This window comes from Dasypus novemcinctus, chromosome 4 (assembly GCF_030445035.2).
Source record: "Dasypus novemcinctus isolate mDasNov1 chromosome 4, mDasNov1.1.hap2, whole genome shotgun sequence".
NCBI lineage: Eukaryota > Metazoa > Chordata > Mammalia > Cingulata > Dasypodidae > Dasypus > Dasypus novemcinctus.
The window spans coordinates 5,262,340-5,283,856 of NC_080676.1; the positions used below are offsets into that span (position 1 = coordinate 5,262,340).

Genomic DNA, 21,517 nt, shown 5'->3' on the forward strand with positions numbered 1-21,517 from the left:
AACAACAACAAAACTCTCAAACTGTGTAAAGTGAAAATTAAGTTTCTCTCATCATGCCTGAGCCAAAGAAATCCTATTTCCTAGAGGAAACCACTGTTAAGATTCTTGTGTATCTATCCAGACATCTTCAGTGTAGCAGTTATTATATTATCCTCACCATAGATTGAAGAATTTTAGATCTAGAAAAGATTGGCACAATACAACTTTCTACTTTACAAGTAAGTAACCCGACACAAAGAAAAGTGATTTTTTAGATGTTACTGATATCTGGAAAATACTTCACAATTCACAAAATGGTTTAACATTAATTATCTAATTTAAAATTAGGATTTTAAATCAAGGTTACATGACAAGTCAATGACATAGCTTGAACTATAGTTAGGAAGTTCCTATCATGTGGGATGTTAATAATATAAATTATTTGTATAAAACTTACATACATGACAAATTTTCAAAGACACTGTACAGGGGATCAGAAAGTTTGGCAATTCCTGATCTAGTTATTATTATATAATGAGTCACTAGAATAATTATTTTAATAGACAGGAACCTTAGAAATGAAAAATCAATTTTTAAAGTTTTCACTTGCCTTGAGGATTCACTTTTCAAGATTAACACTTAAAGAACAACTTTAAAACTCCAGAAACAAACAATACCAAATGATTACTGAATGTACTCTGGATAAGAAAACTAGAGCTTCAAGTGAAAATAAATATTTCAAGAGAGACACCTTTATAAGAAGGATTTCACTAATTACATAAATGCACACAAAATTATAAACAGAAAACAAATGAGTAATAAAGTACCTAAAATATGCTGCAGCACTCTTTTTGGCATAAGGAAAATCAGTGTGGACCATGAAACCTGGCTTGTCCCTGTGTCAGTACAACCATTAAATCTGCATGTGATCGATGATAAAAATAAAGCTATCTTTTATTAGTAAAATTTGTCAGACCTAAATTAAGATGAAAGGCAAAGAATCTCAAAATAATTCTGCTGAAAACAGGATTAAAAAAATAGAAAATAGTCAAAGAAGTGGTTTCAAGAAAAAGAGATCCTCACTCTAGTTACGGAACATAATTTAACCATGAATTAACCATTAATTAGGTTAAATTTTAGGCAAATATCTAAATTTATTAAATCTAATTATCAACATTCAGTCAAAATACAAGCAACTAAGACAACCAAAATGACCTCAGTGGAAAAAAATGGAAGATAAAAATCAACTAGATGGGGGAAAAAAAACCAGAATAAAAGTAATTGTACATAACATATAAACTCTTGCTACTAAATTTTACCATATTAAAAAACATTTCAAAAAATGTGAAAAAAATGTTATACAGGTTTAAAGTGGCTTTTGTTACTTATAAAAGAAGGTTTGCATTGATTTCTGCTTTTCAAGACTGAAATTGTCAATAAAACAGGAAAAGTCTGAAGGCTAACGAGCATATCCTCATCCCTCTAATTAAAAAACAAACCAACTAACTTCTAAAGGCAGAGAAATCCTCAAATTATTAACCAAAATTGCAGAAAATTATTCTTTCTTTTGAAAGAATATTCCTTATTAAGCTCTTGGTTCTATATGGTAAATTACACATCTTTACTGGTAAACAGCTTCTGTTTTGTTAAGATGAGGATATGTAAACATCCTATTTGGTTCTTTTAACCAAATGTTTGCTCTTACTCATATGTTCAAGCTGCTCTCATTTCATGAAACTACCAGAACATATTTATCTTGTATTTGTGTCAGACAATTCCAATGTGTGAAGTATTTTTTTGGTCTGATTCTCTTATCAGTTGTTGTATGCCTGGTTCTATTCATGGTTCTTTGTTTTCTTTTGAGTTGAGTGACATTTTCCTAAGTTTCTCATTTTTTCTTAAATATTATTTGTAGAAAATTCTTTAGAGGCATTCCTTCAGAAAGTATTTGTAAATTCCATTAGGTACTTGGAATATTTCAATCAAAATCCCAACCTGGGAGGTTTTTTTTCGACCCCTGAAGTAGTATGAATTCAGGGTGAAGACCTGTATGAAAGCTGGCTCACTGCTACAAACTCTTTTGGGACACCTATTTTGCCCCCTGAATCAATGACAACCTTTAAGACAGGCTTTTTTCCTTGCAATCTCCCAGTCCATGAATGGAGCTGGTGTACATTTAATTCTAATTTACTCCTCTTGCACTGGGATCCCAACTTTTTAGGATCCCAACTTTACTGGAGGGATGTGGCCACCTATTAGACATTCCACCTTGGAAGGCCATGGGCTTTATCTAGATTAGAAGAGATCTTCAAGGTGAAGATCTTGGAATCTACTTTCACTTAACATTGACCTGTTATTTTATTTTTGGTTTTGCTAACACTGGATAGATTTTTTTAACTAAAAAAATTTACCCAGCATTTAAAAATTTTTAAAAAAAATTTTGTCTTTTTTTTTTAAAAAGATACATAGATCACAAAAAATCTTACATTACCCAGCATTTTAAGATGTTTTTAACAGGTGGGGTGTTCAGTTTGTGCCCTAAGATGCCATATTGCAAGAATTAAAAGACACATCCTATTTATCTTTCAATATTATTCTACCTTTTTATAGAATGTCACAGCATCAGAGCTCTTACATTTTCTACTGCAGTTATTTCTCACAAAAATCTTAACTTTTTATAAATATCTAACTACCCATGTATGGCTTGAAGGAAACTTCGGCTATCTTTCAAAAGGAGTAAAAACATAGTTACTCATTATAGAATAAAGCAAAAACTGATAAAAGACACAATGTGTCTTATAAAAATGTATAATATTTATATAATAACTTAAAACAGTAAATTATTGAATAACAAATTAAGCAAGAATATTATTTTGGTAGTAACAGTTCTGTCTACAGAAACTCTTACTTACTTTGGACGGAGAACCATCAGTAATTTTCACCAACTGCCAAAGAATTGAGTAATGGGAACACTGTAGTGCCTGCACGACTATCTGAATCAAGTGAAAAAGAAAAAACATTTTTTAATGGAAAAAATTCAAAAATTTGAAAGATCATTAAAATCTTCACATTAAGAGAAAAATATTAAAAATGGCTTTTATTATAATAGTGTCCAATTCAAATTTTTATAGAATAAGAATGTATAAAATAATAGTTAAAAAAACATACAAACCAATATAGCAATCTAGAGACTAAAGACAGAAGAAATACTGAAAAATATGGACCCTATAATGCTCAGGTTTTCAAAAGTAAATTGGAGAAATTATTTTTATCAAAATTTTATAACTGAATGATTTAAGCATTTTGCTTTAAAACATTTTTACTGTGAAATATAATACTCATACAGAAATGTATGTAAAACACATATGAAGCTTAAAAAGCAAAAAGTTGTTTAACCACACCCCAGGTCAAGAAATAGAACACCGTCAGCACCATTCCTAATATGATCTCTTTACTCTTCCCTAAGAGTAACAGTTATCTTGACTTATGTGACAATCATAATGTTTGAATGACCTATGACTGCTTCCCTAAATACTATGGTTTATTTTACCCATCTGTGGACATTATATAAGTGGAATCATTGAATATGTATCACTTTGAATCTGACTTCTTTCATTTAACATTTATGTTTAAGATTTATCCATGTTGCTGCATATTGCTGTAATCCAATCAATTTTTAGCCCTGAAAAATATTTAGATTATGTCCCTATTTATTTATTCATTCTATTGTTGATGGACTTTTGCAATGCTTCTAGTTTTAGGCCATTATGAATAATGCTACCATGAACAATCTTGTACATATTTCCTGGGGCACTTGTGCACGTATTTCTCAGGGGTAGAGGTTCTCAAATTTCTTAGACTTAGGATTTAGAATTTGAAAAACATGAAAACACACAATTCCAAATTTTTGGAGAACAATATTCCCACTGCTCATCCTGGCACCAGCCAACCATCTTCAGCTATGGTGGGGCTGAAGAATGGGGATGGTAGCTGGTTTGCTCATCCTAACTTACAGAAGATCAGCATCCTGTCCTTTCATTGAGCGATCCCCCATTATTATACATGTTCAGTCAGATTCCAGAATTACAAAACAATTGATGTCAATTGCTCTTTCCAGTTCAACATTGAGTTGCTTCAGTAAAGCTTTGTGTGCTGCCATATTGCATATTAACTAATATTTAACTTTAATGGATACTACTAAGTTTTTCAAATTGGCTAGATCTGGTACTCTTTGCTAGTTCCTATGGCTGTACATTTTCACCAATACTTTACATTATCGGATATTTTAAATTTATTTATTCTATCATGTACAAGTAGTTTAATGTGACTTGAATTGACCTTTCTCTGATTAATGAGGATGGGAAACTTTTCATTTGAATATCCTGTTTTGTGAAAGAAATGCCTGTTTAAGTCTTTTATCTCTATTTTCCAGAGAAATAAATAACACAATTCAGGAAAATAAAATTAAGAACCATAAAGTAAAAAATAATTCCAGTTTGGATAGGTCTTTTACTACATTTTTGTTTGAATACATGTTACACCTTTAATGTGATAAAGCATATTGATGGTATGATATTGCATTTGCTAAATTTATCTACAGTATCACTAATATTGTCTCCACTTGTTAACCTGAAAACCATAAGGATGAATACATGCTGAAAATAAAATAAGTCAAAAGAGAAGTCAGTAAATGAAAGGATACAGTAACTAGTAGGCAGTTTCACCTAGTTTTACTTTAAGTATTTCAGATTTCAGATCACTTAAGCAAAAGGTATCTCCAAACGTGCCTACTCAGCAGTGAAAATAATTAGAATTAGAGGGATGCTTTTGATGCACAATAAATCAGGTGATATTGGGGTTTTAATAAATATAATTATTAAATGATTGATTCAGTCAGAATGCCCAAAACAAAAGAGACATCACTATTACACTTGGAAGATGCTCAAGGACAGTGCATCTAATGGTTCTAAGATACTGTAGCAGTTTGATATAATTGATGAATTTCAAAAAGAAATATTGGATTATGTTTGTAATCTGATCTGTACCTGGGCATGATTGAGTTATGATTAGGGCATGGAGTCCCCACCCCTTGGTGGGTGGGGACTCCAGATAAAAGGCATGGTGAAGGACAGAGTTGAGTCTTTGATGCCGGGCTTTTAATGTTGGAGTTTTGATTTTAGAGTTTGATACTGAAGACTTAACCTGGAGCCCTGGGAATTCAGCACGTGGAGGAAAGAGGAGCCAGCCCCAGGAACACAAGAACCCAGGAAGCCTGAACCCTTGCAGACGTTGGCAGCCATCTTGCTCCAAACAGACTTTGGTAAGGGAAGGAATTTATGCTTTATGGCCTGGTGTCTGTAAGCTCCTACCCCAAATAAATACCCTTTATAAAAACCATCCGATTTCTGGTATTTTGTATCAGCACCCCTTTGGCTAATACAGACATGTTCTAATAAATTCTAATGTAAAGTACAAAAGTAAAGTGATTTATATGGAAAAGACAAAATTAAAAAAAAATTCTGTTAAGACGCTATGGCTCAATCAGTTCATGTCTTGGGGCCTCCTTGTGAAGGTAGGCATGCCCACAGGCGCGAGGCGACTCAACAAAAAAGCAAGACAAGCAAAAATATAGAAGAGTGTACCGCGAATGGACACAGAGAGCAGACAGCAAGCCGCAAGAGGGGAGAGGAAATAAAAAAAAATACACAGAAGAATGCACAGCAAATGGACACAGAGAGCAGACAGCACACAAAAAGCCACAATGCTGGGGGGGCGGGGGGCGGATAATAAAAAAATCACAAACACAAAAACAATTCTCTTGAAAATGAAACAATCTGAATTGTTAAATTACTAAAAAAAATGATATAAAAATTGACAGTAATAATGGGAAATTAAGTTCTAGAAAAAATAATGTTCACAAATTGCTTTATTTGGACTATAACATTTATCCTAATCATTATAACCTATTTTGTTTCCTTCTACTTCTCAACTCACCTATACCAGGAATTTTTCAAGCTGTCCCACAGTTTTGTGGACATTTCCTGGTGGTGATTATGATGGAACGGGGTAGAGAGAACCATAGTCACCTTGATACATATTCCAAATAGAACATCCCCATTTTAATGTTTCACGTATTGGTGTATGTCATAACCTTATTTTTAAAAAGGGCTCCAATGCATTATTTTAAAATAAAAGACCTCTATCATTGATTGGGAGCATTTTGCTTTCTCACAGTTATAACTATATAACAACACAGCTGATCAAACTTCAAAAGAAAATTCGAAACTCTTTTCCAAGCTTCATATCTGTCATTTGGATATTTTACCTTCTTCTCAACAATGTCAATCTAACTTGTTCAGAAATCATTTAATCACCAAATTCATCTTTCTGGAGAAGAGATGAAATAAGCAAGGGAAACAAAGAAATTGAAAAAGCCAAAATAGATTGTTGTAATGCATGCGCACCACATTCCTTTTGCATTTTCTTGACTAACATTGTTCTAACCCTGCAGAAGGTCTTCACATAACAACAAATGTTAGTCTGGTGACTAAAAATTTCTTCTAACTCTCCTCCCCTGTACTCATGTTTCCATAAGGGTATGTTATATCTGAGAAGGAACAATAACGTGGTTCATATATTTCTGGGTGAAAACAGTGAAGAAGCAGAAGTACCTTCTCCATCTTCTCTTACTCAGTCTGCCAGGATACCAATGCCTCAGGATTTTGGGGTCCCTGAATGACTGGGTAGAGCAGTGATACCCTCCTTCCCCTAAATGTACCTTACAGTTTATGGGGATGAAAAATAAGATTGGCATACAACCTCTAAAGGGATTATATCAATTTATTTTTTAAATAGTTTTTGAGTGTATGTCAGATAATTTTAAGAAAGCTCCATAAGGGTTTTCTGATGTACACATACAGCTGAAAGTTACTGTAACAGAGCTTAGATGGGAAAGGGGGTGAAAGTAAGGAGGTTAAACAAAACAGGCAGCTACTGCTATGATCCATATAGAAAATACAAAGGACTAAATTCAGGAAATGGTTGTGGGGATAGAAGAGTAGAGAAAAGAAGAGCTATTCAGGAGGTAGGATTTATAAAAAAAGATCAAAAGCCTCTTGAAATTAAGATCTCCTTTTAGTGTGCCATTATATCTCCAGGGCATAGAACTCAAATATGTTTTGGAAAATGATGATGAAATAGGTGGCAAATAATAAAGTGTGATCTAAGCTTTCCATATTACCAAATGGGAATGGATGAGGCCACCCCTACACACCACCTACATCTAACTGTGGGGTTGGTATTTTGGTTTGCATCAATGTTTGCAGAGTACAAAGTAATTATTTCCTTTCTCACATAGGATTAAATTGGTTAACTATTCTATTCAGTTTCATTCAGACAAGGGTAAGTTTGTTGAATTCCAGTCATTTCTACTCCAACTTGTATATGAATCCAGAAAGTTCTAAAATTTACTAAAGGCCTCTAAGCTTACTTAACTATGGTTTTACTATATAAAACTAAACCATGACTAAAACTTAGTACCATCATTCATAGAACAGAATGCCTTGAATATAGCCATGATAAAAATTTTTCATTAAAATGAATTAATCAAATTTTGAAATTTTAAGTATAGTTATTAATGGTATATTTCCTAGGATTTCTTGTTTCATTTTAACATTAAATTTTTGAGCTATATTACAGCAAGGTTCTTTAGTGCTCCCCCTGTTCCAGAATACCTGAAGATATGATACATCAATTAGTAACGTTAGATCACTATGGCAATAATTCTCAAAAGCAAGTGGCTACATGAAAAAATTATGAATACTTTCTATGACAGGTCTTTAATAATCAGAAAAGCCTAGTTTTCTAAAATGACACAGAGGGAATAAGACTCCTACCTGTTCTGGCATAGCTCCATGCTCAATTCCAGTCTTCAATAATCTGTAGCAATTACCAAACAGATCCCATTTTGTGAGATCATGAGCACTAAAACAAACAAAAATGCATTAACTTTATTCTAGAGTAGAAGAAAAATGAATTCTGCTCAGTTTTAATTATTAGAATAAAATACTTCATTTTCTTTAAGACTGAAAAAGAAAAGCAAGCAAGTGAGCAAGCTAGCAAGAGGCTGATCTTAGGAAGTGATTAAAACAAATCAGTGACAATAAAACTTTATAATTTCAACTTGATACTTGACAAAGTCAACATGAGCTCATATGAGTTCATGTAACGTTCTTACAAACATATTTTAAAGTACATTTTAAACAAGTCTATACACATTAAAAAATTATAACCACATGTGTATTTGTTAAACAGAGATCAGTATTCACATGCTTGAGGTAACAAACTATCTTGAGGGAAAGGAAATACAGTAAAGTGCAAAAAAACACTAGCGAAGCTCTATGTATATGGGCTGAGAGCTTCTGAATAAAATACTCATGAGTTGTACTAATAAAAAGTAGACTTTTTGAAACTCACTATCAACTTTTATTTCAAACATCAAAGTAGTTTTTAAAATAAGAGTTTGTTTCCCATGGAATTCCAAAAAAATTTATGTATAAAGAAAAGGTTTAGATTTTAGAAAATGCTTTTGAACTTTGAAGTATTAATTCATGTAAGGGCTATGTCCAAACATTGTCTTTGACAACAATGTTGTTTTCTTTTCTTTGTGGAGAATATACGTCTACCTGTTCATAAGGGACATAAAGTTACAGGGTGAAAATGACACCAATCTCATTGATTTGAGCCATTTTTCCTCATTGAAATTCAATCTCGGCCTATAAAGTAAGACCACAATGACAAAAACCAAATAAAATAAAAATAAAAAGAACAATTCATGGAACGCATGGGAATAACTTGTATAATATTCTCCAAAATCTTTTTTGTTTAGCAAGCTTTCCGAAATCTAACAGTTGAAAATTAAATCTATATAACTCTAGCTAAAAGAACAAATCCACTTAATTTGTGAAATAATTCTTCATACTACTTGACTGAAAAAATTATTTTTTAAAGATTTATTTATTTATTTAATCCCTCCCCTCCCCCAGTTGTCTGTTCTCTGTGTCTATTTTGCTGCATCTTGTTTCTTTGTCCGCTTCTGTTGTCCTCAGCGGCAACGGAAGTGTGGGCGGCGCCATTCCTGGGCAGGCTGCACTCTCTTTTGCGCTGGGCGGCTCTCCTCATGGGCGCACTCCTTGTGCGTGGGGCTCCCCTACGCGGGGGACACCCCTGGGTGGCACGGCACTCCTTGAGCGCATCAGCACTGCTCATGGGCCAGCTCCACACGGGTGGAGGAGGTCCGGGGTTTGAACCCTGGACCTCCCATGTGGTAGACGGACGCCCTAACCACTGCGCCAAGTCCGCCACCTTGACTGAAAATTTTACAGTACTTTGAATGATAAATTTTATCCCTTAAGTAATCAAATTATAATACGGAAACATAGTCTACTTGAAAACAATATTGGAAAAAAATAAAAAAATACATCAAAAAACTTCAGTAAAGTTTTCAATTGTTACATGGATGCTAAACATTACAAAGACAATTAGCTTGCTTTATGTTTCCTGGTATATGTTATTTACTAAATGTACTTTAAATAAAGCTACATACTTGTGAAAAGAAGTTAACCGCTTTAATGTAGAAAGAACATTGTAAATATCATCATCATCAGCTTCTTCTCCCTATAAAAAAAATAAACATCACCTCATTACCATAATTTGACTCATGCTCAAATTCACAGGGAAATGAATATGTACTACCTACAGAAAAATTCTTTTTAGTATATAAATAGTATATACTCACTGTAGATAAATAAGAAAATACAAATAAGAGAAAAAAGCCCCACAATCCCAATATCCAGAGATTTTTAATTTTGGCTATTACGACAACGTTGTGGTAAACCTAACTTTGTACACCTTTGTGATTAATACCATAGAATAAATTCCTTGCAGTTGAAATTGTTGGACAGAAGGTAATACACTTCAAGAATTTCAATGATTATTTCAAATATTTTACTGATTGGCAATTACTTCTGTAGCTTGAAAATCACAAAGCAAAATCATAAATAATGCCTGATAAAAATTAAAAGTTCCAATAGAAGGGAAAATGTCTTTTAAAAACTGGTTATGGGAGCAGGTATAGCTCAGTGGTTGAGTGCCTCCTTCCCATGTATGAGGTCTCAGTACCTCCTAAAAATAAAATAAAAAGAAAAAATCCCAAATTGGTTATGGATTAAAAAGAAAATTCTATCAGCCTGGTCAGAAGCGCATAAAGAGCAATCAGGGCTATGGATTGTTTTATATGTATTGAGAGGAGAGGGAACAGAAGCAGAGACACAGAGATAACAGAAATAATTAGGAAAATAACGAGTTCTAGATGCTTGTCTACGATTTTGGGCATACCCCTGGTTAGCATGCTTAATTTATATATTCTATTCATCAGCACATCATAATTTAGTAATATTAAAATGCAAATGATGTCCCAGGAATAGGAAAACAAAAAAAAGGAGTTAAGAAAAGCCACACCTTAGCTTTTTGAAAAAAGGAAAAAAATCTAGGTTTTATTAAATAGATTTTTCAAATGAAAATAAAGTATAAAAAAGGTTGATCTTTATAGGATGTACAACCTCAGTAATGCTATTAAGTTCTGAAAAGGGTAGAGAATAATTCTACTCGTTTTTTTAAAGGAAACAATTTACATATTATCAGCTACCTTGAATAATTATTAGCCCAAATTTACATATTATCAGCTACCTTGAATAATTATTAGCCCAAATTATTATATGTACACATCAACTTTAAACCAGACCTCTTGCAATAGATCTTCCACAGAATGATTGAATCGGTCTACAAACTCATCAATCAGCTGGCTTCGAGCTATGTCAACTCTGTTCTGGATCGTGTATTCTTCACTGCATAAGATGCTATAGGTCTTACTGCAGGCTTCTAGAACATCTGATTCTACGTGTTTCTCTACAACAAATTTAATCTGTTTTAACAGAGCATCCAGATGCTAAGGAGGAAAAAACAACAGTGATATATATATTAATAACAAAAAATTAAAAATTAGCACCTGTCAAGTAAATAAAACTACTGCAAAAAATAAACAATCTCAATAAAACTGACTGTTAATAGAGTTTCAATTATTTGATTAGTGACTTACCTTTTCCATTCTTCCTGTGCTGTAGATTTCTAAATCAAAATACTGTGGGATCTGTAACAAGTTTGCTACCTTCTCTGCATCTGCAGAATACTAGAAGGAAAAAAAACAAAGAAAAAATAATCACTTTAACAATGTACAGTGAACAAAGTTAGTGGCATACTATCACAAAAACATAAATGAAACTACCTTTGATAGCAACATAGGAAGCGTGATAATAAAATGCTCAGTCAGTTTGTTCCTATCATCAATTTGAGTTTTCCTTTCTTTGGCAGTTAGCACCTACAAAATAAATTAAAATGAGCAAAGGGTAAGAAAGTCACGTGTTAATTTGTAAATCTAAAATGTTTCATAAAAAGATGAAGCACTGCCTAATTGAAAACAGTTCTAAGAATAGCTTAGAAAATTAGTTACTAAAATAAATACATCAATTTTATATTTCTCAATTTTTTTTATTAGAGAAGTTAAGAGCTAACGAATCAATTATGTATCAAATATAGGATTCCCATACACCATCCCACATCAACACTTTGCATTGGTGTGGAACATTTGTAACTACTGGTAATAGCACTTTTTAAAAAATAATTGTACTATTTTACAGTTACCTATGTTACAACTGATGAAAGATCATTAAGAGTTCTATCTATTGTTTTTTATTTTTAAATTTTTCTTCCCCTTCCCCCCTCAGTTGTCTGCTCTGTGTCCATTCGCTGTGTGTTCTTCTGTGTCCGCTTCTATTCTTGTCAGTGGCCCAGGAATCTGTGTCTCTTTTTATTGCGTCATCTTGCTGCATCAGCTCTCTGTGTGTGTGGCACCACTTCTGAGCAGGCAGGACTTTCTTTTGCACTGGGTGGCTCTCCTTTATGGGGCATAGTCCTTGCGCGTGGGGCTCCCCTACACAGAGGACACCCCTGTGTGGCATGGCACTCCTTGTGCACATCAGCACTGCACGTGGGCCAGCTCCACACGGGTCAAGGAGGTCCCATGTGGCAGGCGGATGTTCTATCCATTGAGCCAAATCTGCTTTCTATCTATTATTGATTTTTTACATTTTGAGTATTTTCCCCATTACCACTATATTATTACCACCTTGTATTCATATTGTACAGTTGTTATAATTCATGAAAGAAAATTTTTATACTTGAATAGTCCATTGCCTAGAACAGGGTTCACTGTGTTGTAAAGTCCTGTGTTTTAATTGTAATTATAGCAATATATACATCCTAAAGTTTCCCGTTGTAACTATATTCACCTATACAGTTCAGTGCTATTGATTATAATCACAATAATGTGCTACTATCACTACAATCCATACCCGAACTTTTACCATCAGCCTGAATAGAAAATCTGCACAAGTTGAAACATCAACTGCCTGTTCTCTAACCCTAATCTATTTCCTAGTAACCTATAATCTAGACTTTAACTCTATGAGTTTGCTTATAATTAATTCATAATAATGAAACCATACAGTAATTGCATTTTTGTGTCTGGTTTATTGATTTATTTCACTCAACATATTGTCCTCGAGGTTCATCCATGTTGTTACATGTATTAGGACTTCATTCCTTTTTTTTTTTAAAGATTTATTTTATTTCTCTCCCCTTCTCCTCCCCTTCACCCCCGTTGTCTGTCTTCTGTGTCCACTGGCCGTGTGTTCTTCTGTGCCCACCTACATTCTTGTCAGGTGGCACCGGCAATCTGTGTCATGTCATCTTGCTGCGTCAGCTCTCCGTGTGTGCGGCGCTACTCCTGGGCAGGCTGTGCTTTTTTTGAGTGGGGTGGCTCTCCTTGGGGGGCGTACTCCTTATGCGTGGGGCTCCCCTACAAGGGGCATGGCACTCCTTGCATGCATCAGCACTGCGTGTGGACCAGCTCACCACACGGGTCAGGAGGCCATGGGTTTGAACCCTGGACCTCCTATGTGGTAGGTGGATGCTCTATCATTTGCGTCAAATCCGCTTCCCAGGACTTCATTCCTTTTTACAGGTGAATAATATAGCATTGTACGTATATACCACATATTTATGCATTCATCAGTTGATGAACATTTGGGTTGCTTCCATGTTTTGGCAAAGGTGAATAATGCCACTATGAACATTAGTGTACAAATATCTGTTCCAATCCCTGCTTTTGGTTTTTCTGGTATATACTAGTAGTGAGATTACTGAAGTGTATTTAGGCTCCTGAGGAACTGCCAAACTCTCTTCCACAGTGGCTGCACCATTTTACATTTCTACCACTAATGAATGAGTGTTCCTATTTCTCCCCAACCTCTCCAACACTTGAAATTTTGTTTCATTATTTTTTAAAAAATTCTTCCCCAAAGAGTCAAACTGTCACTCCATGTGTTTTTCCTTTTTTTTCCAATAAAATTCTTATTGAAGTATATCATCCATACATGAACATACCTAAGTAAGTGAATACTAAATGTTCTGAACTTACAAAACAAACATGTCTATCATCATACAGGGCTCCCATATATCACCCCACCACTACCACCTTACATTATTGTGAATGTTTTTTTTTAAAATAGTGGCCATTGTAGTAGGGGTAAAATGACATCTTATTGTAATTTTGATATGCATTTCCCTAAATAGCCAGTGATTTTGAATATCTTTTCGTGTGCTTTTTAGCCATTTGTATTCCTCTTTGAAGAAATGTTTATTCAAGTCTTCTGCCTATTTTAAAATGGGTTATCTTTTTATTGTTAGAATTCTAAGATTTCTTTATATATTCCGGATATTAAACCCTTATCTGATATGTGTTTTCCAAATATTTTATCCCATGGAGTAGACTGTCTTTTCAGTTTTGTGATAAAGTCCTTTGCACCGAAGTTTTTAATTTTGAAGAGGTCCCATTTATCTATTTTTTCTTTCTTTGCTTGTGCTTTGGGTGTAAAGTCTAAAAAATATTACCTAACACAAGATCATGAAAATGCCTCCTCTCATTGTTTTCTAATTTTAAGGTCCTGGTTCTTATAATTAGGACTTAAGTCCACTTTGAGTTAATTTTTGTATATGGAGTTACATAGGGATCCTCCTTCATTCTTTTGTATATGGATATCCAGTTCTCCCAGCACCATTTGTTAAAAGGACTATTCTTTCCCAGTTGAGTGGATTTGGCAGCCTGGTCAAAAAGCAAATGGCCACTGATCTGACAGTCTATTTTTGAATGCTAAATTGAGTACAGTGGTCAGTATTTCTATCCAAATGTGAGTACCATGCTGTTTTAGGCACTGTAGTAGGTTTTTAATATGCTTTAAAGTCAGGAAGTGTGAGTCCTCCAACTTCACTCTTCTTTTTCAAGATGGTTTTGAGTATTAGGGACCCTTTTCTTCCAAATAAATTTGATAATTGGTTTTTCCATTTCTGTAATGAAGGTTGTTGGAATTTTGATTGGGAATGCACTGAAAGTTATAAATTAATTTGGGTAAAATTGACATCTTAACAATATTTAGTTTTCCAATCTATAAGCTGAAATATCCTTCCATTTCTTTAGTTCTTATGTATTTATATATATATGTTTTAACAAAGTGTTATAGGTTTCCATGTTTAAGTTCTTTACATCCTTGGTTATATTGGTAAATACTCGATTCTTTTAGTTGCTATTGTAAATGGAATTTTGTTCTCAATTTCCTCCTCAGATTGCTTATTAATAGTGTATGGAAATACTATTGATTTTTAAAAAATGTATTTTACTAGAAAAGTTGTGAACTCACAAAACAATCATACATAATGTGCAGAACTCCCATATAACATGCTTTCACCAACACTTTATTGTGATACATATGTTACAGATTGTGAAAGAACATTATCAAGCTTATTACCACTAATCATGGTCTAGAGCATACATTTGGTATATTTTTTCCATACCACCCCCAATATATATATATTTTTAAAGATTTAGTTTTTATTTATTTCTCTCTCCCCCACCCCCGCCTTGGTTGTCACCTGTGTCCATTCACTGTGTGTTCTTCTGTGTCTGCTCACATTCTTGCCAGCAGTACTGGGAGTCTGTGTCTTCATTCTGTCATCTTGCTGCATCAGCTGTGTGTGTGTGCAGCGCCACTCCTGGGCAGGCTGCACGTTTGTCGCACAGGGTGGCTCTCCTTGCAGGGTGCATACCTTGCACATGGGACTCCCCTACACAGGGGACACCCCTGCGTGGCACGGCACTCCTTACACTCATCAGCACTACGCATGGGCCAGCTTACCACATCAACCTACTGATGTGGCCCAATGAAAGTCTTAATCATTATTTAATCAAGTAAAAGTGAAACCTCTGAATCCAATATAATGGAATATGCCCAGAGGGACAGACCAGTTCACAAACATAATCCAATATCTATTTTTGGAATTCATAAACAGTATCAAATTGCTACAAGTACCTTAAATACATCATACCAATTTCTTCTCTCCTCCATGATGGTTTCTGATGAGAAGTCGGCACTTAATCTTATCAAGTTTCTCTTGTATGTGATGCTTTGTTTTTCTCTTGCTGCTTTCAGGATCCTCTCCTTATCTCTGATAGTTTTCATTCTGAATAGTAGGTGTCTCAGAGAAGGTCTATTTGGATTAATTCTGTTTGGGGTGTGTTGGTTTCTTGGATATTGATATTTATGTCCTTCATAAGGATTGGGAAGTTTTTGGTCATTATTTCCTCAAATATTCTTTCTGCCCCTTTTCCATTCTCTTCTCCTTCTGGGACACCAATAATGTGAATGTTTGTGCATTTTGTGCCGTCATTCAATTTTCTGAGAAATTACCTGTCGTATTTTTTTCATTCTCTGTCTTTCTGTTCTGTCTTTTCCAGGTCAGGTGTTGGTCTTTGAAATCACTTATTTCTGTCTTCAGGCAATTCAAATCTGCTCTTATGTGTCTCTAATGTATTTTTACCCTCATCCATTGTGTCTTTCGTTTCCATGAAGTCTGTTACTTTTCTTTGCAGACTTTTAAATTGTTCTTTATGCTCTTCCATGTTTTCTTAATATCTTTTATTTCTTTAATCGTATTTTCTTTAAAATCTTTGAAGTGATTTAGGAGAGTTGGTGGTTATCACTGAATAATTGTATTACATCCTGTATCTCTTCAGGGTATTTGGTTTGTTCTTTTGGCTGGGCCATCTCTTCTTGCTTCCTAGTATGGGTGGTAATTTTTTGCTGATGTCTAGGCATCTGAATATGTTGGTGTATTTAGTCTGATGACTAATTTCTCACTTGCCTATTGTTTTCTTCTCTATTTCCACAGTTCTTCTTTGATATGTTGTTCAACTTATTGTTGGTCTTTAAAAGTGGCCAGCTTAAGTTTTCAAAATGATTCCAGGGACTCAGCAGTGGGACGCAGATTTTTCCCAGGGGTTGGATACTGCTCTATCCCATAGAGTGTGTACAGTTTTTGCCCATGCAGTTTCCAGATTGGCCAGCAGATGGCGTTAGTTTGTGCACTTCTCCATGGAATCGCTTCAGCCTCAGCTTTTCTACATTCCTGTGTTGCATCTCTAGATCAGAGATTCAAAGCAGGCTCTGCTGGCCCAATTCACTGAATAAAGGCACCCGACCTCCCCTGCCTTTTCCCTTGAAACAGCTGACAGGGAGGAGGATGTCTGTTCCCCTCTCAGTCCGCTGCAGTGAGCCAGGGGTTTTACCTCGGCTTAATATCATGGAAGTGGGGGAGGGGAGCTCTTCCCAGCTGCCTCTGGGGTTTGGTAACTCTGGTTTGTCCTTTTGGCTTCTTCTATCTGGTCCTCAACATTCTGTCAGTTGTGTAGCACTGATCTAGTCTGCTGACCCCAAAGCAGGTCCCTTGGACAGCTTTTGGCTCTTTCTCCATTGTTTTTGTGAGAGCACTCAGTTCTTCCTGTTAGTCCGTCACCATCTTCCCACAATCTCCCATAGCATTTTCTTATGCTCCCTTTTCATTTCTGTGGGGTCAGTAGCAATATCCTCCCCGCTTCATTTCTGACATTAAATATTTGCATCTTTTTTCTTTCTTTGTCAGTCTACCTAAGGGTTTGTCAATATTATTGATCTTTTCAAAGAACCAACTTTTGCTTTTGTTAATATTGTCATGTTTTTAATTCTCTATTTCTTTTATTTCTGCATGAATGTTATTCTTTCCTTCTACTTGTTTTGGGTTTACTTTGTCATTCTTTCATTCTTTTTTCAGTTCTTCCAAATGTGTAGGTAGGTCTGTGATTTTACCTCTTTTTTTTTTTAATGTAAGCACTGAGGGCTATAAATTTCCCTCTCAGCACTGCCTTTGCTGCATGTGTTCTGGTTTAACATTTGTCCTAAAACATTTACTAGTTTCTCTTTTAACTTCTTCTTTGACCCTTAGATTATGCAACAGTATATTACTTAACTTTGAAATTTCTATTAAAATACACCATTACTTTATTAGTTACTTATTTAAGAATCACTGAATTTTAGATAAGTTACTTATTGTCTTAATTTTTCTTTTTTTTAAAGATTTATTTTATTTATTTATTTCTCTCCCCTCTCCCCTCCCACCCCGGTTGTCTGTTCTCTGTGTCTATTTGCTGTGTCTTCTTTGTCCGCTTCTGTTGTTGTCAGCGGCATGGGAATCTGTTTCTTTTTGTTGTGTCATCTTGTTGTGTCAGCTCTCCGTGTGTGTGGCACCATTCCTGGGCAGGCTGCACTTTCTTTCGTGCTGGGCGGCTCTCCTTACGGGGTGCACTCCTTGTGCATGGGGCTCCCCTACGCGGGGGACACCCCTGCGTGGCACGGCACTCCTTACGCGCGTCAGCACTGCACGTGGGCCAACTCCACACGGGTCAAGGAGGACCAGGGTTTGAACCGCAGACCTCCCATGTGGTAGATGGACGCCCTAACCACTGGGCCAAGTCCGCCGCCCACTTATTGTCTTAAGAATAAACAAAAACAATTAGTTTCTGTAAAATAATAAATACAAAAATATGAGAAGAAATAATTTTCCAGATTTTAATCACAATGCTGACAGTGTTATTTCTATGTTAAAAACACACTTTAAAAGGTAATTCATTTTAAATACCATCAGCAGCCAATAAACTTTCATAATTTTAAAGCATATACAAAAGATATCTTGACTGATTTATATTACATTGTCCTTATAATTAATATCATAAATCTGTTAGGAAAGAATCAACCAAGAGTGGTATAATCTCTGGTCATGGAACAAATCAAGCGGATAATGCTCATTTCCTTAGTCTGTATCCAACTAGTTAAACTATAGGTGGTTCCAAAAATAAGATACTACAATGCAACCTCAGTTAAGATAAATAGTTCCCCAAAGTACTCTAAATTTTACCATTATATTGAAGGGATCTGTCATTCTAATGTTAAATGGTCTTATAGAACAGAAACATTCCAATATAAATTGCCACTTATAAATGTGAATAGCAATATTTGAGAATACTTAAAGAAGTAACTAGATCTCTTATATGATTCTTCCTCTATGGTCTTTATTGTTATTCAACTTTTTAAACATAAAAAAAGCACTTTAGAATGATGAAATATTGTGTTTTGTTCTGGACAATGTAACTAAGTGGACTATATATACAATGGAATATATGTCTAGGAATATATTCATAATATTGAGAAGTCTTAAAATTCATTTGACAATCTGTAAAAGGTCTAAGGATATATTTAGGGAAATAGCTATCTTTGATTAATTGAGCCTTATGTCAGGCATTCTTCATAGATGAATTCAAATTAAGTCCTCACAATACATCAGGTGGGAAAACGAAATTGACGTAACATCATGAAAGGGGAATTTGCCAAAAATCCTTTTAGTTTCAACATATTATGTTTTTGAAAGTGAAGTCTGTCTCTTACAGACAGCATATAATTGAATCTTCCTTTTTAAAAAATCTACTCTGACAATCTCTACCTGTTATGGAGTCTTGCCTATATTCACATTTAATGTAATTTTTAATGTGGTTAAAATTGTATCGGCCATTTTTCTATTTGTTATCTATTTGTCCCATGTCCTCTGAATTACTGTTTCTCTTTTACTACCTATTTTATTTTTGTGTTAATTTTTTTAGGGTTCCATTTCAATTCCTGTTGATTTTTCTTTTAGGTATGAGTACTCTAGGGATTACCAGATATATCTTTAATTTATCACAATATACTTCAAGTTAATATTGAATTAATTCGAACAAAATATAGCAAATCAGCTGAATATGGTTCCATCTCCTCATCCCTTCTTCGTGCTGTTACTGTCACATATAATATGCCAATATATATTATAATCTCAAAACTACATGAGCATAATTATTACTTTAAAACAATCTCATGTCTTTTTAGAGGAATTAAAAGAAGAAAAACATCTATGTATAGTGTCTTTTATATCCACACATGTATTTACCATTTCTGGTGCTTTTAATTGCTTCTTGTGGTTTAGAGTTACTATCTAGCATTATTCCTCATAGTTTAAAGGCTGTCTTTTGTGTATTTCTTGTAAGGGAGGTCTACAAGCAATGCACTCTCTTAATCGTTATTCATCTGGGGATGTTTTCACGTCTCCTGGATTTGATTTTTTTGTTTTTTTTTTAAGGTATTGGGGCTGAGGATTGAACCCGGGATATCATATGTGGAAAGCCGGGCTCTCAACCACTGAGCCACATCAGCTCCCCTGAGGTGGATTTTCCATTTATTTGCTTGTTGTTGTTTGTTTTTGTTTTTAGGAGGTACCGGGGACCAAACCCGGGACCTCCCATGTGGGAAAGAGGCACTCAACCGCTTGAGCTACATCTGCTCCCCTCCTTCACTTTTGTAAGATGGTTTCACTAAATATAGAATTCTTGGCTGGGCTGGCAAATTTGTTCTTTCAGCACTCTGAATATGTCATTCCACTGCTTTTTGGCCTCCAATGTTTCTGATAAGAAGTCAACAGCTGTTCCTATTGTCATTACTCTCTGCATGATGAGGTGCTTTTCTCTTGTTCTTTTCAAAATTTTTGCTTTGGTCTTTCTACAGTTTGAATACGTGTCTATATGTGGACCTTTTTGTGTTGACTGTACTTGAGTTTTGTTAAGCTTCTTCATCTGTGGATTAATATTTTCCATCAAATTTATAAAGTTTTTGGCAATTATTTCCTAAAATATTTTTCCTGCTCCTGTTTTTCTAGAATGATTTTAATATACTTGATATTATGTACACATTTTGGGGGTTCTGTTCATTTTTCTTCAATCTTTTTTTCTGTCTGTTTTTCAGATGCACAATTTATATTCATCTATCTTCAAATTTACTGTTTCTTCTGCCTTCACAAAATCACTGTTGAATGTATTTGATGAATTTTAAATTTCCATTACCACACTTTTCAACTCCAGAATTCCAATTTGGCTCTTCTTTATTGAATTCCCTATTCCTTGTTATATCTTCCTGTAATCTTTTGAACATATTTATAAAAGGTACTTTAAATTCTTTGTCTGCTAAATCCAATTTCTGGTCTACTCAGAACTGGACTGTATATAATACAGTGTAGTAACTATGAATTTTTTACTTATTTTTCTAAGTTTCATTTTTTAAAAAGTAACTTTCAACTTCAACTGTGTAATCTGTTATCTCTGTGGTGATGACCCTGCTGCCTGTTCTGATTTTTTTTTAATTCTTAATTTTTTTTTTTCAGTCTATCCTCCTAGGGCTTATCGCTGAGTTTGAATAGACTAGGGGTCAGCCAATAATTTGGGCAGAGGTTGTGCTCAAACACTTCAACCCTATAAAACTTATCCCCTCTGCCAACTATCTGTATTAGAGAACACACCCAACATTCAACCTATTTAATTTGCCTTGACTTTTACTTCCTGTAGACTTTTCTCACATCTTTCCTGCATATTCACATAGTTTCCCAATCATCTGGGGATTATGGAGAGCTTATTTAACACTTTTTCCCACTTACAGGATTTCTCAGTTAAATTTTGGCTGGTTCACCACTCTTACCAATTGGGACTACAAGCTCAGAATATCAAAGCTGTGGGGGTTTCCTGTTTGTTTCTACCCAAGTTTGCCTCTTCTAGTTTAATAAAGCTGTGGGTTTTTGTCACCCAGCCTGTATTGAGGCCATCTGCCCCACTGTGGCGGCAAAGTTGCTGATTTTTGCAACTAGTGTCACCCTGTAAAACCATAGTTCTCACTGACCAAGCTTGAGGGGTATGTGTATATTTTAATACCAGGGAAGAATGCTGAGACTTCTGCTGTGCTTACCCAAAGTTCTAGCACCTTTTCAAGCACAAATGCTTCTCAATTTGTTGTCTACCTTTAGTGACCTACCAGAGTCCTGATACAGTTTTTTGACAATTTTTTTTTTCAATTTTACACTTGTTTTTCTACAGAGAGCATCTGCTGACCTCTTCACACTGTCAAAGCCAGTAGTCCCTCCATTTGTG

At 34.8% G+C, this 21,517-nt stretch overlaps 1 protein-coding gene across 5 annotated transcripts in view; it reads right to left on the reverse strand.

The window, feature by feature from the left end:
* The window catches only part of STAG1 (STAG1 cohesin complex component), a 408,218-nt gene that overhangs the window by 56,479 nt on the left and 330,222 nt on the right, over positions 1–21,517 (reverse strand). For all 5 annotated transcript variants that reach the window (XM_058295002.2, XM_058295003.1, XM_058294999.2 and 2 more), the window contains 6 exons: positions 11,321–11,413; positions 11,135–11,224; positions 10,781–10,984; positions 9,584–9,654; positions 7,875–7,962; positions 2,892–2,972 (listed from right to left, as the gene is read on the reverse strand). In XM_058295002.2, the coding sequence (XP_058150985.1) occupies positions 2,892–2,972; positions 7,875–7,962; positions 9,584–9,654; positions 10,781–10,984; positions 11,135–11,224; positions 11,321–11,413 (627 nt within the window). The remainder of the gene's footprint in view (positions 1–2,891; positions 2,973–7,874; positions 7,963–9,583; positions 9,655–10,780; positions 10,985–11,134; positions 11,225–11,320; positions 11,414–21,517) is intronic.